The following is a 17,401-nucleotide window of genomic DNA, read 5'->3' on the forward strand; positions in this document are numbered from 1 at the left end:
ATTGCCAATTTTAATTTGGGATGAACTGAGAGAGTATTTGGAGCCACATTCAGAAAACAAGAACGCAATTTCTACTAAAAGAAAGGTTATACTATTCCTGAAATTATAGATATAAATTGTAATTGTACGCTTTAAAAATGTAGAAGATAATAAGTTTATCAAGCACATAAACCTTCTTCATTTAATACAAATATAGACATCCGATAAGCTTCTACTCGATTTATGTGCAGCAAGAATTACGTTTACTTTAAAATCTAACAGTTAAATACCTTACGAATAATACTGTGAACACAAAAATGTCGTTCATTATTACGCGAAATTCACACTACTGTAAAATAAAAATTAATAATAATTATAATAATTATAAAACTATAAAATAGATTTATAATATTTTTTCAGTAGTTGTACTACTATTAGTGTGATACTTTTAAAAATAAGTTTTAGCCCAGAGGGGCTATTAATTTCGTTTTGCCATTTTGTAGCGTTTCACGATAAATGGCGTTTCACTTTTCAAATCGTTGCCACCAAGTATTATCGCACTCTATTATATTTAAAGAAATTAAATAATGAGGAATCTGCAGAATGTATGAATGTTTCTCACACTGTGATAAAACAACGGTACCTAGAGCCATGAAATTCTGAATAACGTAATCCTTCATCCTAATATAGGCATCTGGAGGCCCAAATTTGGAACTGGGAATTTGTATTACTATCCATTTCATATATCATATTTTGTAAAGCATTTATGGGTTTTTGATTAAGAAACCCAACGATTTTAAAGCGAGCAATGGCAAAAAACATTTTCATCTCTAACGCGCGAGACTATGTATCGGAAATTCTAAAGATATGCTTTTTTTTAATTATATGATATTGCTGTTGAATTGAATTTTATGGTTTAAGTGCGAAAAACATGATATTTAATAAATAAAGGTAACACGCAAAACGTTAATAAAACGGCCCTTTGAGAGTAATATAAAATCTGAAGGCTTTCAGATTTTTTTTTTTTGGTGTGTATGTGTGTGTGTGTGATTTTAATACATTTTAAAACTGGTTTCTAAGTGAGGACTTTCTAAGGCAAACTGGCTCGTATACACGTTACACATGGGGAAAGCCACGAAAACGCCGGCCAACTCGTTTGCGGGATTCGAACCTCGGACCAAACTACCTGCGTTCAGCGACTCTACCACTCGGCGGCTGGTGGGCTTGTTAGCAGAATTATACTGTATTATTATTGTATTATGCTATAAAGTAACAATGCTATAAGACTGAGGGTTTGTTCATGGAATAGTACTTTTGTAACCTATTATAGTATTAAAAAATCATTGTTTCTTTGCAAACTTAAAAAAATTAATAAATAAATAATAAAAATACCGTTCATAGCATTCTCATTTTTATATTGTAAAAGAGATATTGATTATTATTAGTTTTCTATTTAAAATGTGTCGAAACGCTGGTTTGATAAGGACTTGAACTGCAGGAGACCTACACTGATTATTTTTACTTTAGTACTTCCATTGTGAAAATATTACTATCTTTTAATTATTTTCACAGAACAAAATCTTTTGAGAAGGAAGAATATTTAAACTAAGCAGTTCTTATATATATACACAATTAAAATAACAGCAATGTAGTATTGAAAAAAAGGTATTAGTAATTGTGTGACAAAAATTGCAAAACGAATTAATCACACATACAGGATAGATTAGTTTAATTTTGGTTATGTATTTTATATTGAAAAAATAATTTTCTTTCCTGTTAATTATAGAATATTTCATAAATCATTTAAAATAAAGCATTTTGATGCGTGTGTGATAATTGAATGCAGGAGCAGTCGGCCATACTGTAATAGCGAATGAATTTTATTTCTTTTCCTGAAAGAAATAATTTTCATAGAAAAAGAAAATAAAAAAGGGGAAGAAATATTAAGAAAGAAATATTTTTTTTCTAATTTCTTATTTAAAGAAATATTTTTCAAATAGTAACTGTAAAATAAATTGCGGGAAAACAGTTTTAATGTAAACATAAACATTAAAAAAAAAAAAAAAAAAAAAAACTGAAATGTTTCAGATTTTAAATTACGTCTAAAGGGGCGTTTTTTAACATTTTGTGTGTTACCTTTCTTTATTAAATATCATGTTCCTCGCACTTAAACCATAAGATCCAGTGCAACAGCAATATTGCAAAATAGTTTTAAAACGAGCATATCTTTAGAATTTCCGATACAGAGACTCACACGCTGGAGATAAAAATGTTTTTTCTGCACAACGTTGCCATTGCTCGCTTTGAAATCCTTGAGTTTGTTAATCAAAAATTCTTCAAAGTTTTAAAAAAAAGGAAATCGATCATAAAACAAATTTCAAATTTCAAATTTGGTCTTCCACATGCTCATATTCGTTGGAGGATTACGTTATTCAAAATTTGATGACTCTATGTACCGTTATTTTATGACAATGTGAGAAATATACATACATTTACGCAGATTTTCATTATTTAATTTCTTCAAATATAATGCAGGACTCTAACATTTTATGGCAACAGTTTGAAAAGTGAACCGACATTTATCCGTCCGACGCAAAATGCCAAAACGAAACTAATAGTCCTTCGGGATTCAAATCCCTTTGGACTTTTTGCTGTTAGATTGTAATGTAAATTAATCATATTATAAATTTTTATTTCTAAAAGGATTTGAAGTAAGCTTAATTCATTTACTCTTATCTATTTACCATTGCTTTCGTGGTATCCCATATCACTCTTTATTTCTTAGCTCTAAATTCCTGCGTTAACTTTCCCATTAAAAAACGAGATTTTCTTTCACATAACACAGCAGCATATTCTACTGCTTGTTGGTCATAATGCTGTTTTATGCAATTTTTTTTTTCGAACTACAAATGCAGCGTGTGAGTTAGTGAAATAATGGAAGAATATTCCTAGAACTTCAGCCAGCGCGCGCTATAAATTTCGTCACTCGTCTGTACTGCGATTGGTCTAAAGCTCCTTGAAGCCTTGTCCCCTTCCAAATGGACCCACCCGCCCTCCAACTGAGGACCACAGAATGGCTTTCTCCGATAAGTTGGCATGGCTGTCCATACCGGTTCTTTTGAGTCAATATTGTTCGCTCAAGTTGTAGACAGATCCAGTGATCATAGAATAGGCGTCCAGAAACATCAACCATGTCAAGCATCCTGTTAGCAAAATCCTCTCTTTGTTGTTCAGCCTCAATTGGTATAGCGCGCCAGCATTGAATCTTGTACGAAACGTGTAATATCTTCTGCAGGATTCTGCAAGTGCTGAATGGCCTGATTCCAGATTCAGCTGCAAGCCTGCAAACAGATTTATTCGAAAGATGCTCAATAACTGCAGCAAGTGTCATGGCATTTCAGGTATAATGACAGTGGGTGGGACCAACATTTTCAACTAACGCATCAGCAACAGGAAGAATTTGAGTTCCGTGGAAGAGTGTGTGTTTTATTGTTAAACAAAATATATGTAAGTCTCTAATAATCAGACTGGATTGAATGTAAAGTAATAAACAGAGAGCGTTATTCCACACAACTTTTATTGACAAACACCAAAGACGAACTGATACATATACATAATTATGGCATTACAGTTTCTTTTCACAAACAAACACTACTACCATCTATTGGTGATCGAAGGATGCATAGTCATAAACAAGAGGACCAAGAACGGGAAAAGTGTACCAACATTGTGGGCACAATTCGATCGATATTGGTCCATATCTGTTTCAGCAAAACATGTCATACTGCAGGTGTTATAAACATGTGGTTCAACAATATGGATGTTCAAAAACGTGACTGACAGTCTGATATTAACCTTATTGAGCATCTTAGGGACAAGTTGGAGTGCCATTTGAGAACCATGCCATGTGCCCAAAAACACTAGGGAGTTGTTCGCCAATTCGCAAGATGAATGGAGCAAGATTCCCGTCAAAACCTATCGCAAGTTGGTGGAAAGTCTTCCTCAAAGGGTTGCGGATGTAATTGCGATGAAAGGTGGTCCCACATGATACTGATGGACTGCTGAAACCAGATTAACATACTTGTTAGGAGTGTCGGGTGGTCAGATGAATTACTAAATGGACTCTAACGCTTATTAAACTAATTTACAAACTAAGCTATTGTATTTTATCACTTTTGTTTCACTCATTTGTGGAATTGCTATTGTATTTCATCAACTTTGTTTTACTCATTTGTAGCATTTTCACTCAGGCAACCACACACACTCTGCTTCGCCTTTGAAATATAAAAAATAATTTTTTTTGTAAACAGTAGCGATGGCAGTGTCATCTCACGTCAGACGAATTTAACACTCCTCCGGATTGAAATTACAAAATTTCAAGAAATTATACAAAACATTTTTAAAGCAAAATTAATATACTTATAAAAAACGTACTTCTATTATTGTAATTACTGCTATTACAATACTGGAACAAACTAATAATTTTCCTTTTACATATGCAAAAATATCAGTTTTCCGTAGAAACCACACAATCTTTATGATTGTTATTTTAATTTTCCTGATTTTGTATTGATTTTAACAGTTCTTACTTTGTTGTCAGACTTTAGTAAGTCGACTTAAAGTCCATTTGCATGGCAGAAGTCATCCTTGACGAGTACTGGAGTACCAACAGAAATCTTGTCCTTCTCTATCATCCACTTGGTTCTCTGCTGCAGAATGCCTAAATAGTCATTTGACCATTTCTTCCAAATAATCTGAACAACCTTTGTTGTTTTCTATCAGCAACCGATTTTCATTTACAACTAATATTATCGGCTCCGAAATTGCATGTATTGATCTCAGTATTAAAAAATTATCTAGGGTCAAAACTTTATAACAATTAGAAAGAATCATTCAAAATTAATGTAAGAGGTCTTTAATTTGGTATTCCCTCCAGCTGTATGATTATAGTTTCAAACACATCGTATGTAAAACGCAAATTTTCGATAGTTCTCTTTAAGTGATGCTTTACGGCCCATTCTATCATTCTCTTTAAGTGATGCTTTACACTGGCTTCCCATAGCCCTCCGAAATGAGGGAACTTGGGAGGAATAAAATTCCATCTGTGTTTGCATAACATAAACTCTAAAATACTTCTTTTTATATGTATTTTGTTTACCAAAAAAAATATTTATGGGAGGATATTTATTTTTATATCTTTATTTTCTATTTAATATCTGGGATCACGAAACAATCTGTGATAAAATGGAGTCACAATTGAAAAAAGTTTAAGAAGCCCTGCGCTAAACATAACAAATAGTGAATAATTTTCCTATGAATTATTAACATGAAGTCTCAGATAGGCAAGACAATTGCATCAAATTATAGTGTAGTACCTCGAATGATTTGTCTTTAAAAAATTACTATATATTTTTAGAAAAAAATCTTGTATGGAGTTTTATTTAAAACAAGAAACTGAAAATAAATATATTATGAATTAAATGCATTTTCTATTGAAATCAATCAGATTAAAAAGTGAAAAAATATTAAGAATTACTTATATTCTTTTAAATTGCTTAGTTTGTTAATTAGAAAGAGGCAGATTAAATTTGAAAGTTAACTTTGTCAAAGTTCAACACCTTAGTGCATAAAAGTTAAAAGTATTATGACAAATTTTGTACTTAGATAACTAATTTTAATACAATTGTAAATAAAATTGTATTTCCCTGTGCAATGTAGTACGAGACAAATTTTAAGAGAAAGCTATGCTGTAAAGTAAAAGTACTGGAGCAGGTGCTTAACATTGAATAAATGAATATCTCGGTAATTTGTATTGAAATTCAATAAATGTACTTGACCACTGTGTTTCCTGTGACTAATTCCACACTCTTTTTGGATTCCAGAAATCTTGAGAAGCAGAAACTGCTAGAAATATCTCGCGACCATTTGAAATCTATTAAAGGCTGGAGAGTCAGTTGATTAGTAATTGTTATTGCAAACTGTAGTTCCGCATGAACTGAGATAAATCGGATTAGCTTCCTCTTGAAATGCTTCTGCATTGTGTTCCATTTAATGTTTTTAGTAGTTGTTTGAAGTATATCTACTGATTATTATTGCATTATATTGTGAACACTTATACGAATATGTCTGAGGAAAAATTCCAGATTTCAGATATATTTCTTTTGATAAAAATAAATTTTATTAACTTATTATTGGACGTATGCATTCAATCTATTACGAACCCATATGCACGCAACATTATTTTTTATTACTTTTAAATAGCTGAATCTTTTGATTAAATTTGAAAGTTAAGTCTTTTTGAGTGGTTCCAACACATTTCTTAAAAAACACATTAAATCATAGTTTGTTAATAAAAATTCCGTAAATTCTCACAAAACATGAAGAAAATCGAAAAATAAATTTGAAATTCAAAATACAACCTTTAAAGTACAGATGTTTGGGTGGAAGATTAGATGTGTTAAAATTGTTTTTGCTATAGTTGTCATATTACTGTTATATTTCATTGATCTGGGCAGTAGAAGAATCTTAGTAGTTTTATCTTGCTTTCAAGTGCTGTAATTTGTATATATCAGTTAAAACTTCATAATTATCTCATTGCATTTCTTGATTATTGAATTGTATTCTTATATTGTTTTTAGGAAAGTGCTGTTGTCAGGTGATAATCTTCATCCTCTATCATTGACTGTGCTTGAGAAGCATATATATTGGATAGATCATGAACAACAAATTATTGAAATGGCCAATAAAGAAACTGGAGGCGACCGCCAGCGTATTCAAGCTCGTATGCCTCTGTTAACTAATCTTTTGGCTGTAAATTATGTTGATCCCGACCGTTACAGTAATCATCCATGTTTTAATAAAAATGGAGGTTGTTCCCATTTATGTCTTACAACAGAAAACAATAAAAAGCGTTGTTCATGTCCTCTTGAATTGGTCCTGTCCAGTGATAGAAGCTCTTGCATTGATATTCCAGTATGTCCTCCTGGGAAGTTTCGATGCTTTTCTGGAGTAACTTGCTTTCCAGATAATTGGAGATGTGATGGTATTACTGAATGTGATGATATGTCAGATGAAATGAATTGTGATGATTGCAAACCTCACCAGTTTAGGTGCCAAAATGGTGATTGCATAGACAGCAAGTTGAAATGTGATGGTATTCCTCATTGCAAAGATTTCAGTGACGAGCAGTGTTGCCAAAAAGATCAGTTCCTATGTTTAACTACTTATGAATGTATAAGTAACACTCTGCTTTGTGATTCAAAGAAAGACTGTGGCGATGCTTCAGATGAGAGTAATCATCACTGTATGAGGTTTACAAGTCAGAGGCATGCTGAATCTGGATCCGTGGCTACTTTGGTCCTTGTTATTTGTCTTATATTTGCTTTTATAGTTTTAGTAATAGTGTGTTTAGTAAAATATAATATTTTTCCTTGTGGAAAAAAACCAGCCAAAGATGAGGATATTAGACATGAAATGCTCCCTTCTAAAGATTATAATATTACCTTCAGTTCCATGAGTGGCAGTCAACAAAGAGGTACATCATTTTGTGAGAGCACTAGCTGTGCCATAAATGGTGCTGGGCAAAGTTCATTGATGTTACCTAGTGGAAGCAGTGTATACGATCGTAATCACGTGACAGGTGCTTCATCAAGTTCTTCCAGCCGAACATATCCTTTAGAACTTATTAACCCTCCTCCAAGTCCTGTGACTGTCTGTTCACAGTACATTCCCAATTCTTATTCTCAACGTAATTACAAACATTACCGCTCTAGAAATAAACCTCCACCACCTACACCGTGCAGTACTGATGTCTGTGATGAAAGTGAAGCAAATTCATATGGAAATCATTACTGCAGCTCTGAAACTGAAATGTCGATTGTTTCTAAGCCTTTTATTTCTCCTTCTCCAATATCAAGGGGTTTCTGTTTTTCTGATGAAAATAATGAGCATCTTTTGCCTTGTCCACATCCTCCTCCCCCATCGCCAGTGCCTGCAAGTTTATAACAAGATAGTTTAGTGGTTATGCATTTTTTTTACCATAAGCAGAGTAAGACAGTGAAAATTCAAATTCTGTATTTTAATCAAAAGTTTTCAAAAAAGAATTATCTGAAAAATGAATGTTGCATGATATGTACGACTTGTTGTTGTTTGTATATATTTAAATTTTCATTCTGTGTATATAATGAATCAGTTCATTTATTGTTGCTCTGATGTGAATGCCTTTAAATGCAAATTTTATATTAACATGGAAGTAGAGTTTTAAAAAACAACCTCAAGTGTATATAAAAGAAAACTAAAACTGTATTGAGAAGAAAAATATTTTTAATAAGAAATGTTTTATATTTGTTAATTGCATATTGTGGTACTTAATTCATTTACATGCTTTTATCATCAGGCCAATTTCTTTTCATAACTAGTAAAAACATGCATAAAAAATGAAATGGCTCAAGCAAGTAGCTTTCTGTGCATTTAAAAAAAGAGGGCGTTTTTTGGATATGCTTGTCACCTATATGTTTAGTACATTTTGTATCAGATGTCTGGCATTATACTTAAAATTTTGAATGTTATATAAAGTGCATTTAAATTTTGTCAAATTTATTGATTTTTATTTTCTAATATGATCATGTATATTTATTACATTTACATTTCGATTGTCTTTCTATACATCTAGTTTAAGATTATCATTTTATTTTTCATTTTCATAAGTATCTTGAATTTTATAAATATAGCATTTTTTATGTAACGCATTCGTTTAATTAATTTTGTTTATTAAATTTTTGATATGTTCCAAAAATTTTTTTGAAAATGTTCATGTGAAAGTTATTTATTTATCATTTTTTAACATTGCATAACTGATATATACCTGCTAATTCTCTTGGTTTTTCATCAGATTTCCTAGAAGATCACATTTCTGGGTTATTAATTGTTAGCCTTGGCTGAGAAAAATGTATTCCAGCAATAAATGAAAGTTTTTGAATTAAATTAGGAAAATTCCATATCCCCACTTATAGCTATTTTCAGAACACTTATTAAATTTTATTTCATCTGAATTTTTTCACTTCACCCGAGTTGTCTTAATATGTTGTCAAGAGATTTATAAATTTTTATATGAAAGTTCAAGCAATCTTCTATCAGTTAATGCCTGTATTTAATTTTATTTTACTTCAATATATATATATTACATTGCTTAGTTTCTCCACACAAATACCATATACATTAATTATTAATTTTATTTTCATCTTGTTTAAAAGAACTTTGAAAACCTTCCTTCACTACTTTTGATTTTTTCAGTATAAAAGTTTATAAAAAAATTAAATTAGCCAGACAACGTGAAATTTAGAACATCTAATTAAATGCTAATATATTTTAAATCAAAGTTGTGTTATAAATAGTTCAATAACCTGAATCATGTATTAAAATGAATTAAAACCAGTTAGAAGTTCCTTTGAAATGGTGTCGGCGTGCAACATAAAATCATCTTGTTTTCTCCAGATCTTCTCTAAAAAATATTTTTCCCCCCCCCCAGATTTTAGGGGTTAAGATCAGATTTTAGGCATTGAAGTTAATAAGATTTTTTTTTTTTTCAAGAAAAAGATTTCTTCAGATAAAACATTTCCTTTTACCTACTAGCAGCACTGAGAATGTTTGAATGTTCGAGTGTTGAAATTTAAGAAAAACTTGTGTTCTCGATAAAACAAAGGCACCAAACAGAAATGTGCAAATGCTTTTGCTAGTTTAAAAGTGCATAACATTTATAAAATTAAGTGCAAAATCAACACAGATTATTAAAAATACAGAAATTTAACAATATTTGACATTGCAGTGCTGTTTTGGACATTACATGAAACTGTAAAAAAAAAAAAAAAAAAAAAAAAAAAAAAAAAAACTCAACTTATTTTTTTTTTTTTTTTTTTTTTAAGATCATCTATAGAACATTAGCAGTTAATGTTTTTACTATGTATTTCAAAATGAATAATTGATGTGTATATTTTTGAGAAAAATTGTTGATGAATTTGAGTTTAGGAATAGACCTTTGTTGTGAACTGAACACACTCAAACCTATTTTTGTGTGGTGGATAGGGACTGCATAAAAATAAAATCTAACAAAACCTCAGGAATAGCTATGAAAAATACTATTTTTGTGCAGTGGTTAAAGGACTGTATAAAAATAAAATCGCACAAAATTTCACAAGTAGCTATAAAAAAATAGAGTCATTTAGAGTTGACTTTTTTCAGGTACCTTGTGGAGGTGATCAGTTTTGCCGACAACTGTTGTTTCATTAGGTGCTTGTATATGTCTTGGTAGTCAGATTATACAAGATTGAAGCTAATTTTTTATCAATTATTTATTTAATTTTTTATTGATAACTTCATCAGTTAGGTTCCAGTTTGATTGAAACTTTCATATACTGCACACACACACAAAATTGCACAAATAAAAAATCACTAAAAAAAGATTGCACAAACAGGTTTGAGTGTATATTGATAGGATAGGCAGCTTATTAAAAACAGGCAGTTTAAGCCGTATGAAACTTTCATGTGGAATTTACAAATGAATTGATAAGTTGATTTTCTTTGTTTCAGTTTCAGTTTGAAGATTAGTTGAAACTGTACATGATTGGTTAAACTCATTGAAATGAATTTACTAAATTATATTTCTTTTCATGTTTATTTAATTTTTTAAACTTTTTATTCTCAAAATTAGGCAGCTTTAGAGTTTATTTACAAATAAATCATTCATAGTTCCTAACTCTTCTGGTGTTTAGTTTTTACCCTCTTTATTTTGACATTCTCTATTTGCCATTGCTGAAACAGTTTCATTCTTTGCACCTCAAACAATGAAATGGCTGATATGACTATGCCAGATACTGGGATTTGTTTTGCCCTAAAACAAGTATCTTACTGAAAATATAAAATTAGCATAAATGCTGAAGTGAAGAGAAAGGATCCTAAATCTGACTGATATGAAGTAAAGAAATTGTTTTGGTTTTTCATGAAGTGCCATAGTGCTTTAAGATTTACTATCAGTTATTAACTAATTAATTTTATTATTTGGCATGTTTATTAATTTTATTTTTATTGTGTTTATAAGTGCTTTGATAAGTAAAAACTTATTCTCTCCTACTCAAGATTTTATTAGTCCAAATATTTAAGAAAATTACAAAATAAAATTAAATGGGGAAAGAAGTATGTCAGTATAAAATTTCAAATTAGGCAAAAAAGCAACCTTAGTTCGGCATAGATTTTGAATAAAACTCTTGTCTTATTTCCAGTGTGATCAGATATATGTCCCTTTTCTTCCAGAGGACAGGTTCTGTTGCTACTGAAGAAGATGAACTTGTGTTATTGCTCTTGAAACTGATAGAGTTTTATTTAAAATATATGCCAAAATAAGGTTGAATTTTCACTTAATTTTAAATGAATGAAAATTAGCAAAAGGACATAAAATTTTACGATATATTGTATGTATTAAGTATTGTATGCCTAAGTCTGATTAGTTATTATGTTCTGATGTATTTTATATCAGAATTATAATAATAAAAATAGCTCAGCAACTTGAATCATGTGTTAAAAAGTGATTTATTTTAAGTCAGTTTGGCAATTTCTGGAAACGGTATTGCCTGGCAGCATGAAAAACCTTGTTTTCCCACCTTCCATGCAAAAATCTACCCGAGTTTCAATCTTCAAAGTTGGCAGCTGTGGTTACTGTATACATAACTACAGTTAGTTTTATATTTAGATGAATTTAAAACAATTTTGATTGATATCTTGCAATGCTATACATAACTTTTGTATTTTTAATTTTCTTCCCCTTTCTTTACGTTTATTTTTATCGTTCATATTAATATGTTTTTAGTTATGTTTAGCTTTTAAAAAGAGCAAATTAAAAGTTAAAAAATGTAGGTTATGTCTTCAGTAGGTTTTTCATAATTGTGAATGAAATATGAATAGTATATAAATTCTTTCAATGTATGTTAATGTATTTTATTTTGAAATCCTAATGTTTATATAAATTGCAGACATATGTTTAACTTTAAAATAGAAGCTATTGTTTGTTGGGAATATTTTTATTTCAAGTTCATGTTTTTTATACAAATGTTTTGAAAATAGGGCGGGACTTCAAGATTTGTTTATTGGTTTCCATGATAATGTTGTGAATTGCTGAGGTAGAAATATTTGCAGTCGTTAGAAATAGGAGGAGGATGTATTGCAGTTTATTGAGATAGGGCGGGACTTCAAGATAAATAATAGGGTGGGACCTCAAGATTTGTTTATTAGTTTTCATGATAATGTTGTGAATTGCTGAGGTAGAAATATTTGCCGTCATTAGAAATAGAAGGAGGATGTATTGCAGTTTATTGAGATACATTAATTTTCTGAAAAGTGCTTTAGAAGTATTGTTTCCATAGTGTTTAATGTAACTTTAAAGTAACACAGTGAAAATGTAGTATAGTGACATCAGTTTGACAAATCTCCGACCAGAACTCTTAAGACTGATGCCTCGTGCCACTTTTTGCCTTCAACGATATGATGCTAAATGATTCACAATAAGATAAGCATGAATGTTCTTCAATGTTCTCTGGCCATTTGATTTTGTGATTTGGAATTTTGTGATATTCTTTCTTTTGACCTAACAACCCCAGACTTCTTTCTGTGGGTGTGGGGGGGGACAGACATCAGGTTTAAAGTAATGTATGCTACCTATGATCCAGGAACTTATATGTAAAATTCACCAAATTGTTATGTTAGAATGCATTGTAGGAAATTTTCATATGTTTTCTATTAACTGTATTGTAAATAATACTGTCATGAAAACCATTGGATTTTTATGTTGCATCTTACCTGATGATTATACCATCAGTTTTCATTGTACATAAACATCATTTGATTGATGAAATTGAATTGTGAGTACTCAGGATATGTCTGGGGCCTTATTGATGCAGAAAAAGTATGTTTCATAGCTTAAGTAAATTGTTTGTATGTGACATGTGTTTGTTAATTGCATAAAATACTATAATCACAATGAGAATGGCATGCACAGTTATTTCATCCTCCTTTTTATTTTCTTATTAATGATAAAAATCTATACTTAAAAAATCCAAAAAATTAACCATGCTTTCCCCAAGTGATCAACCTTTATTATAATATAAATTTGTATAACTTTGTAGTCTTTCAGTTAGTAATTCTGAATAGGCAAAATTAAAATTCTGCACTGACTATTTTGTGTTTCTTCCAATTTCTTCTGTGTGCGGATTTTGCTTTCCATTATCTTTTCTCTAAAATGTACTCTATAATCATTTTAAAAGATTTCTCAGATATAAAGGTTTTGATGATTCGAAATATGTGGTTTAGCTTTAGGCAATATTTTTAGAACTTTTGAAGAAAGAAGAGTTTGAAAAAAATGACACTTGCGTATTATCCTGCTGACCATGAAACTCTTCTCAAGCAGCACGATTTATGGGTAACTGTAACATAAAAATACATTGATAACATCTGTAGCTTTCTTTTAATGTAAATGCAACTGATTCTCAATAAGCCACTTTTTATTTTATATGACCAAGGATATAAATTATCTGCTATTGCTATATTTTGCTCTTGCACTTTGAGGGGGGATAAATAAATAAAATTCGGTGCATGCCTTGTACAGAACAGTAAGAGGTGGATTATTTTCAAAGCTATATGGGATCCTACTATAAACAAGTAATATAAAAAAAATTTTTTTTTTATAATTTAATAAGTCAATTCCTACTTAGATCAGCAAAGAAAACTTTTAGTTACTTTTTATTAACATTATTTCACATTTAATTTATGAAGCTGATGGTGGTCTATAATTTCTCATTCCATACATCTCTTGTAATGCTTCATTATCGAAAGGAACCTTTCCAGCAAGTTCTTTCAAGCAGTCCAGTTCTTCAATTAATATTCCATCTAATGATTTCACACGAATCAAGGGATATGCTTGACCTGCTGCAAAGAGTTTTTGTCCTGGATATATTACTGTATAATCTGCAGTGCTATTTATTTATTTTAATAAGCAAGGTACATTTTAAAGGATTATATTTTAAACATAAATTATCATGTTAACATAGCAGACATATGAGGTGAATATTTGCTACACAATGAGACATTACATCCGCTTCATCCAACTCTATAAAACTACAATTCTTTAATTCTATACACTTAAAAATCTTTAGCACTCTGTCTTACTGTTGCCTCTTATTTTTGTTAAATATTACATTCCCATTTATCACAGTCATGTACTATAAGTTGGTATAAAATTAATTTTTACAGCAAGTGAGAATTTCAAATTAACTGTCATTATTTGAAAGTCTTATAATATATTTTAAAAAAAAGCATATCTTTAGTTCCAACAGACAGGAAAAAATAAGTAGGAATTGAGTTGAGTTTAATATGTGAAAAAAACTTAATTTGAAATGTCATCCACTACAAGTTTAAAAAATGTATTTGAGCTTGAGTGGATGAATAAAAATTATTTATTAACTATTGAAAATTTGAACAAGATATAGGGAGAGTGTGAGCTAATCATATTAATGAATATGATATGGTCAGCTGAAAATGGCTGATAAACAGTAATAAATTGGAACAGTACCTGTAGGAAATTTGTATTCATTTAAAGCATTTTTAAACATTCTGGTAAAATCAAAAGTCCTAAGAAAATAGTAGAAATTGATAAAAACCATTTTTACAAAGGGCAAAAACAAAGATCGAACACTGATAGTTTATTAAGCAAAGTGTTGTCAGTTTCTTCAGAATTCCATAGGAATCACAGCTTTGGAGGGATCTCTGTCAACTTTCGTAGTCAATGAGATAATATGCAAGTACCAAAAATAAATTTCACGTTTTTTCCGTGATAAACATTCCCTCCATTTTTTGTTGCTAGTTTATTATAGAGCAGATATCTGTTTCCATGAAATAATTAGCTGTGGCAATCCTAATTCCTGCCAAGAATAAATTGCATATAAATATGGAAATGTATTTTACAGTTGTGTGTATTATCATTGTTTTTTATCTTCAAATGCACAATAGCAAAGTATCTGAGATGTTTTTATGCTTTTCTATTGGAAACCCAAGGTCACATGTTTGTTTGCTGTCAGAAATTTTCCCTTCGTTAGTTTTAATTTCTGTTGACTTCTTTTTAAAGTTGAACTTGTAATTTTTAAAAGAACTATTTTTTCTGAATTTTTTTAAAAATTGAATTTGGTTTCTTTCTACATGCAAAACTTTTGTAGCCACTTGCTGGACAAACAAAAGATTTTGTATGTATATTTTTTTTTTTGATATAGTACAAATTAATTTGAAAGTAACTATTTTGTTTTATGAATGTTAAAAATGTGAAATTATATACCATTTATTGTAAATATTATTTAGAGGTAAGAAAAAACCCCTCTCAATCTGTTGATTGTTACAAACTGTAAATATGTATGTATTTTAATGTGTGTCTTATTTTGATGCGAAATGTTTGAGCTGTATTTATGTACATTGAGAAATAAAACAATGACATTTGAAAAAAATGCGTGATTTTATTCAAAACAAAAATACGTTAAAAATCCGTTCATTCTTCCAAGTTGTGGTTTCATTTATCCGTAGTTGAAAATGGGCTAAAATAAATAGATACCGTATATTCTGACGTATAATGTGCACTTTAAATACAGAAAATGAGATTGAAATTTATGGGTGCGCATTATACGTCGGATATAAAAATGTTAGATTTAAAAATAAGGAAAAAATTAGCATACAAAAAAATTGATTCCTGCATGTACCTAAATGCTGTTACTAGTGATTTTGGCGATTTTCTAGGAGCCAGTTAGCAACATTTTGTTAGGATATTCCATTTCGTTACCCTATTATGCAAATAATGTTCATTATTTGGCATAATTAATTAATTATTGTGATATCATTTTGCTTCCATTAACGTATGGAGCTTTTACCAATATCAAACATCCTTGCTGCAGCACGATTTCCTGGTTCTTTTGCAAACTGAATGGCTTTGCATTTGAAACCAGCACTACATTTGTTTCATTTGGCAAGAGCCATGTTTATTACTAACAGGAATACTAGATAACTGCATTTTAGGTAAAGCAAATGCGATTTACGAGAACCTTCGATGTTCACTTCGAAATCACAGCTTCAGATGACTACGAAGAAAGAACTTCCGATTCTTTATTCTGCGAATTCATTCGGGTTGGAAGTACATTCGTATCCCAAATTATGTTCCCCTATTCTCGAAACCTTAGAATAAAATTGTGTGCAGCTGCATTGAATACAACAAATCCTTTTTAGAGATTTAGTCCCTCAAGTACTTTCCCTACATACGTATTGAACCCCATATCATTTTCAATTCTGTGTACCATTGTTCGTAAAGACTGCGGAACGTCTCCAATTAATGACTTCAGAAGATAACAGCATCGCACATGTATCTTTCAGGTTTTTTTCATAAGAGTGTGTCTTATACAGCAAATTCTTAAAAATTAAAAAATGTAGCTTGAAAATACAGTTGCGCGTTATATACCAGAATATGCAGTATATAAAAAGGAGGCTGTTAAAGTTAACCTAATTCATATTTTGTACGAATTTTTGATTGACAAGCTCGACGATTTCAAAACGACCAATGGCAACACTGTAGAGGGAAAAAAGTATTTTCAGCTCCAGCGTGCGAGACTGTATCGGAAATTCTTAAGATATGCTCTTTTAAAATTATTTTATGATATTGCTGTTGAATTGAATTTTATAGTTTAAGTAGGAAGAAAATACTATTTTAATAATAAAGGTAACACACAAAATGTTAAAAAAAAAAGCCGCATTGGCCGTAATATAAAATTTGATTCCCTCTGATCTAGAAGAGAATTGTTTTTTTCTTGACAAGCTTTTCAAGAATCCATCTCGACCTTGGTTACTAAGAACCTGTTGCTATATATGGAAAACCGTATATAGTTTTACTCACAATGACGATAAGTTCAAGAGATCGTGCTTTTGTTAGTAAAATTATTTGACCAAAACAGCTGCTGTATGGAAATTTTGGACTGAAGAGGATTTCTAGGAGGTCCAATGAATGTTAAAACCCTTCAGGAAATGCAAACAAAATTTAAAGAGAATCTTTTTCGTTCATCTTGGAAGAGGAGACAAACCTATCTGCAAAAGCCGTCTAGGAGGTTGTGCTTCATGTCATAGAGGACACAGCTTCAAACTTTAAGTCTAGCACTGGTGTCCGGCGTATAGCAGAGGCGCTGGATAGACCACGTTCAGATTTTTTTGTAACAAAATTTGTAAAATTGTAAAACTATTGTAAATGTGAAGCTAAATGTATAATTTATTAATAAAACGCCCTCTGATGACGCTATTTGTAACTATTTTTTCCCCTGCTGAAAAAGCACTAAATACAGCTCCCAAGTCGGTTCGGTCG

At 30.6% G+C, this 17,401-nt stretch overlaps 1 protein-coding gene across 1 annotated transcript in view; it reads left to right on the plus strand.

Moving 5' to 3' along the window:
• arr (low-density lipoprotein receptor-related protein 6) overlaps window positions 1–15,512 on the plus strand; it is a 108,332-nt gene extending 92,820 nt beyond the window's left edge. Inside the window, exon 18 of the mRNA XM_085817750.1 lies at window positions 6,618–15,512. Coding sequence (XP_085673876.1) covers window positions 6,618–7,983 — 1,366 coding nt within the window. The 3' untranslated portion in view covers window positions 7,984–15,512. The remainder of the gene's footprint in view (window positions 1–6,617) is intronic.
• The last annotated feature ends 1,889 nt before the right edge of the window (window positions 15,513–17,401 follow it).

This window comes from Stegodyphus dumicola, chromosome 5 (genome assembly GCF_044657685.1).
Source record: "Stegodyphus dumicola isolate Sdum_Otavi_A_Nest chromosome 5, ASM4465768v1".
Taxonomy (NCBI): domain Eukaryota; kingdom Metazoa; phylum Arthropoda; class Arachnida; order Araneae; family Eresidae; genus Stegodyphus; species Stegodyphus dumicola.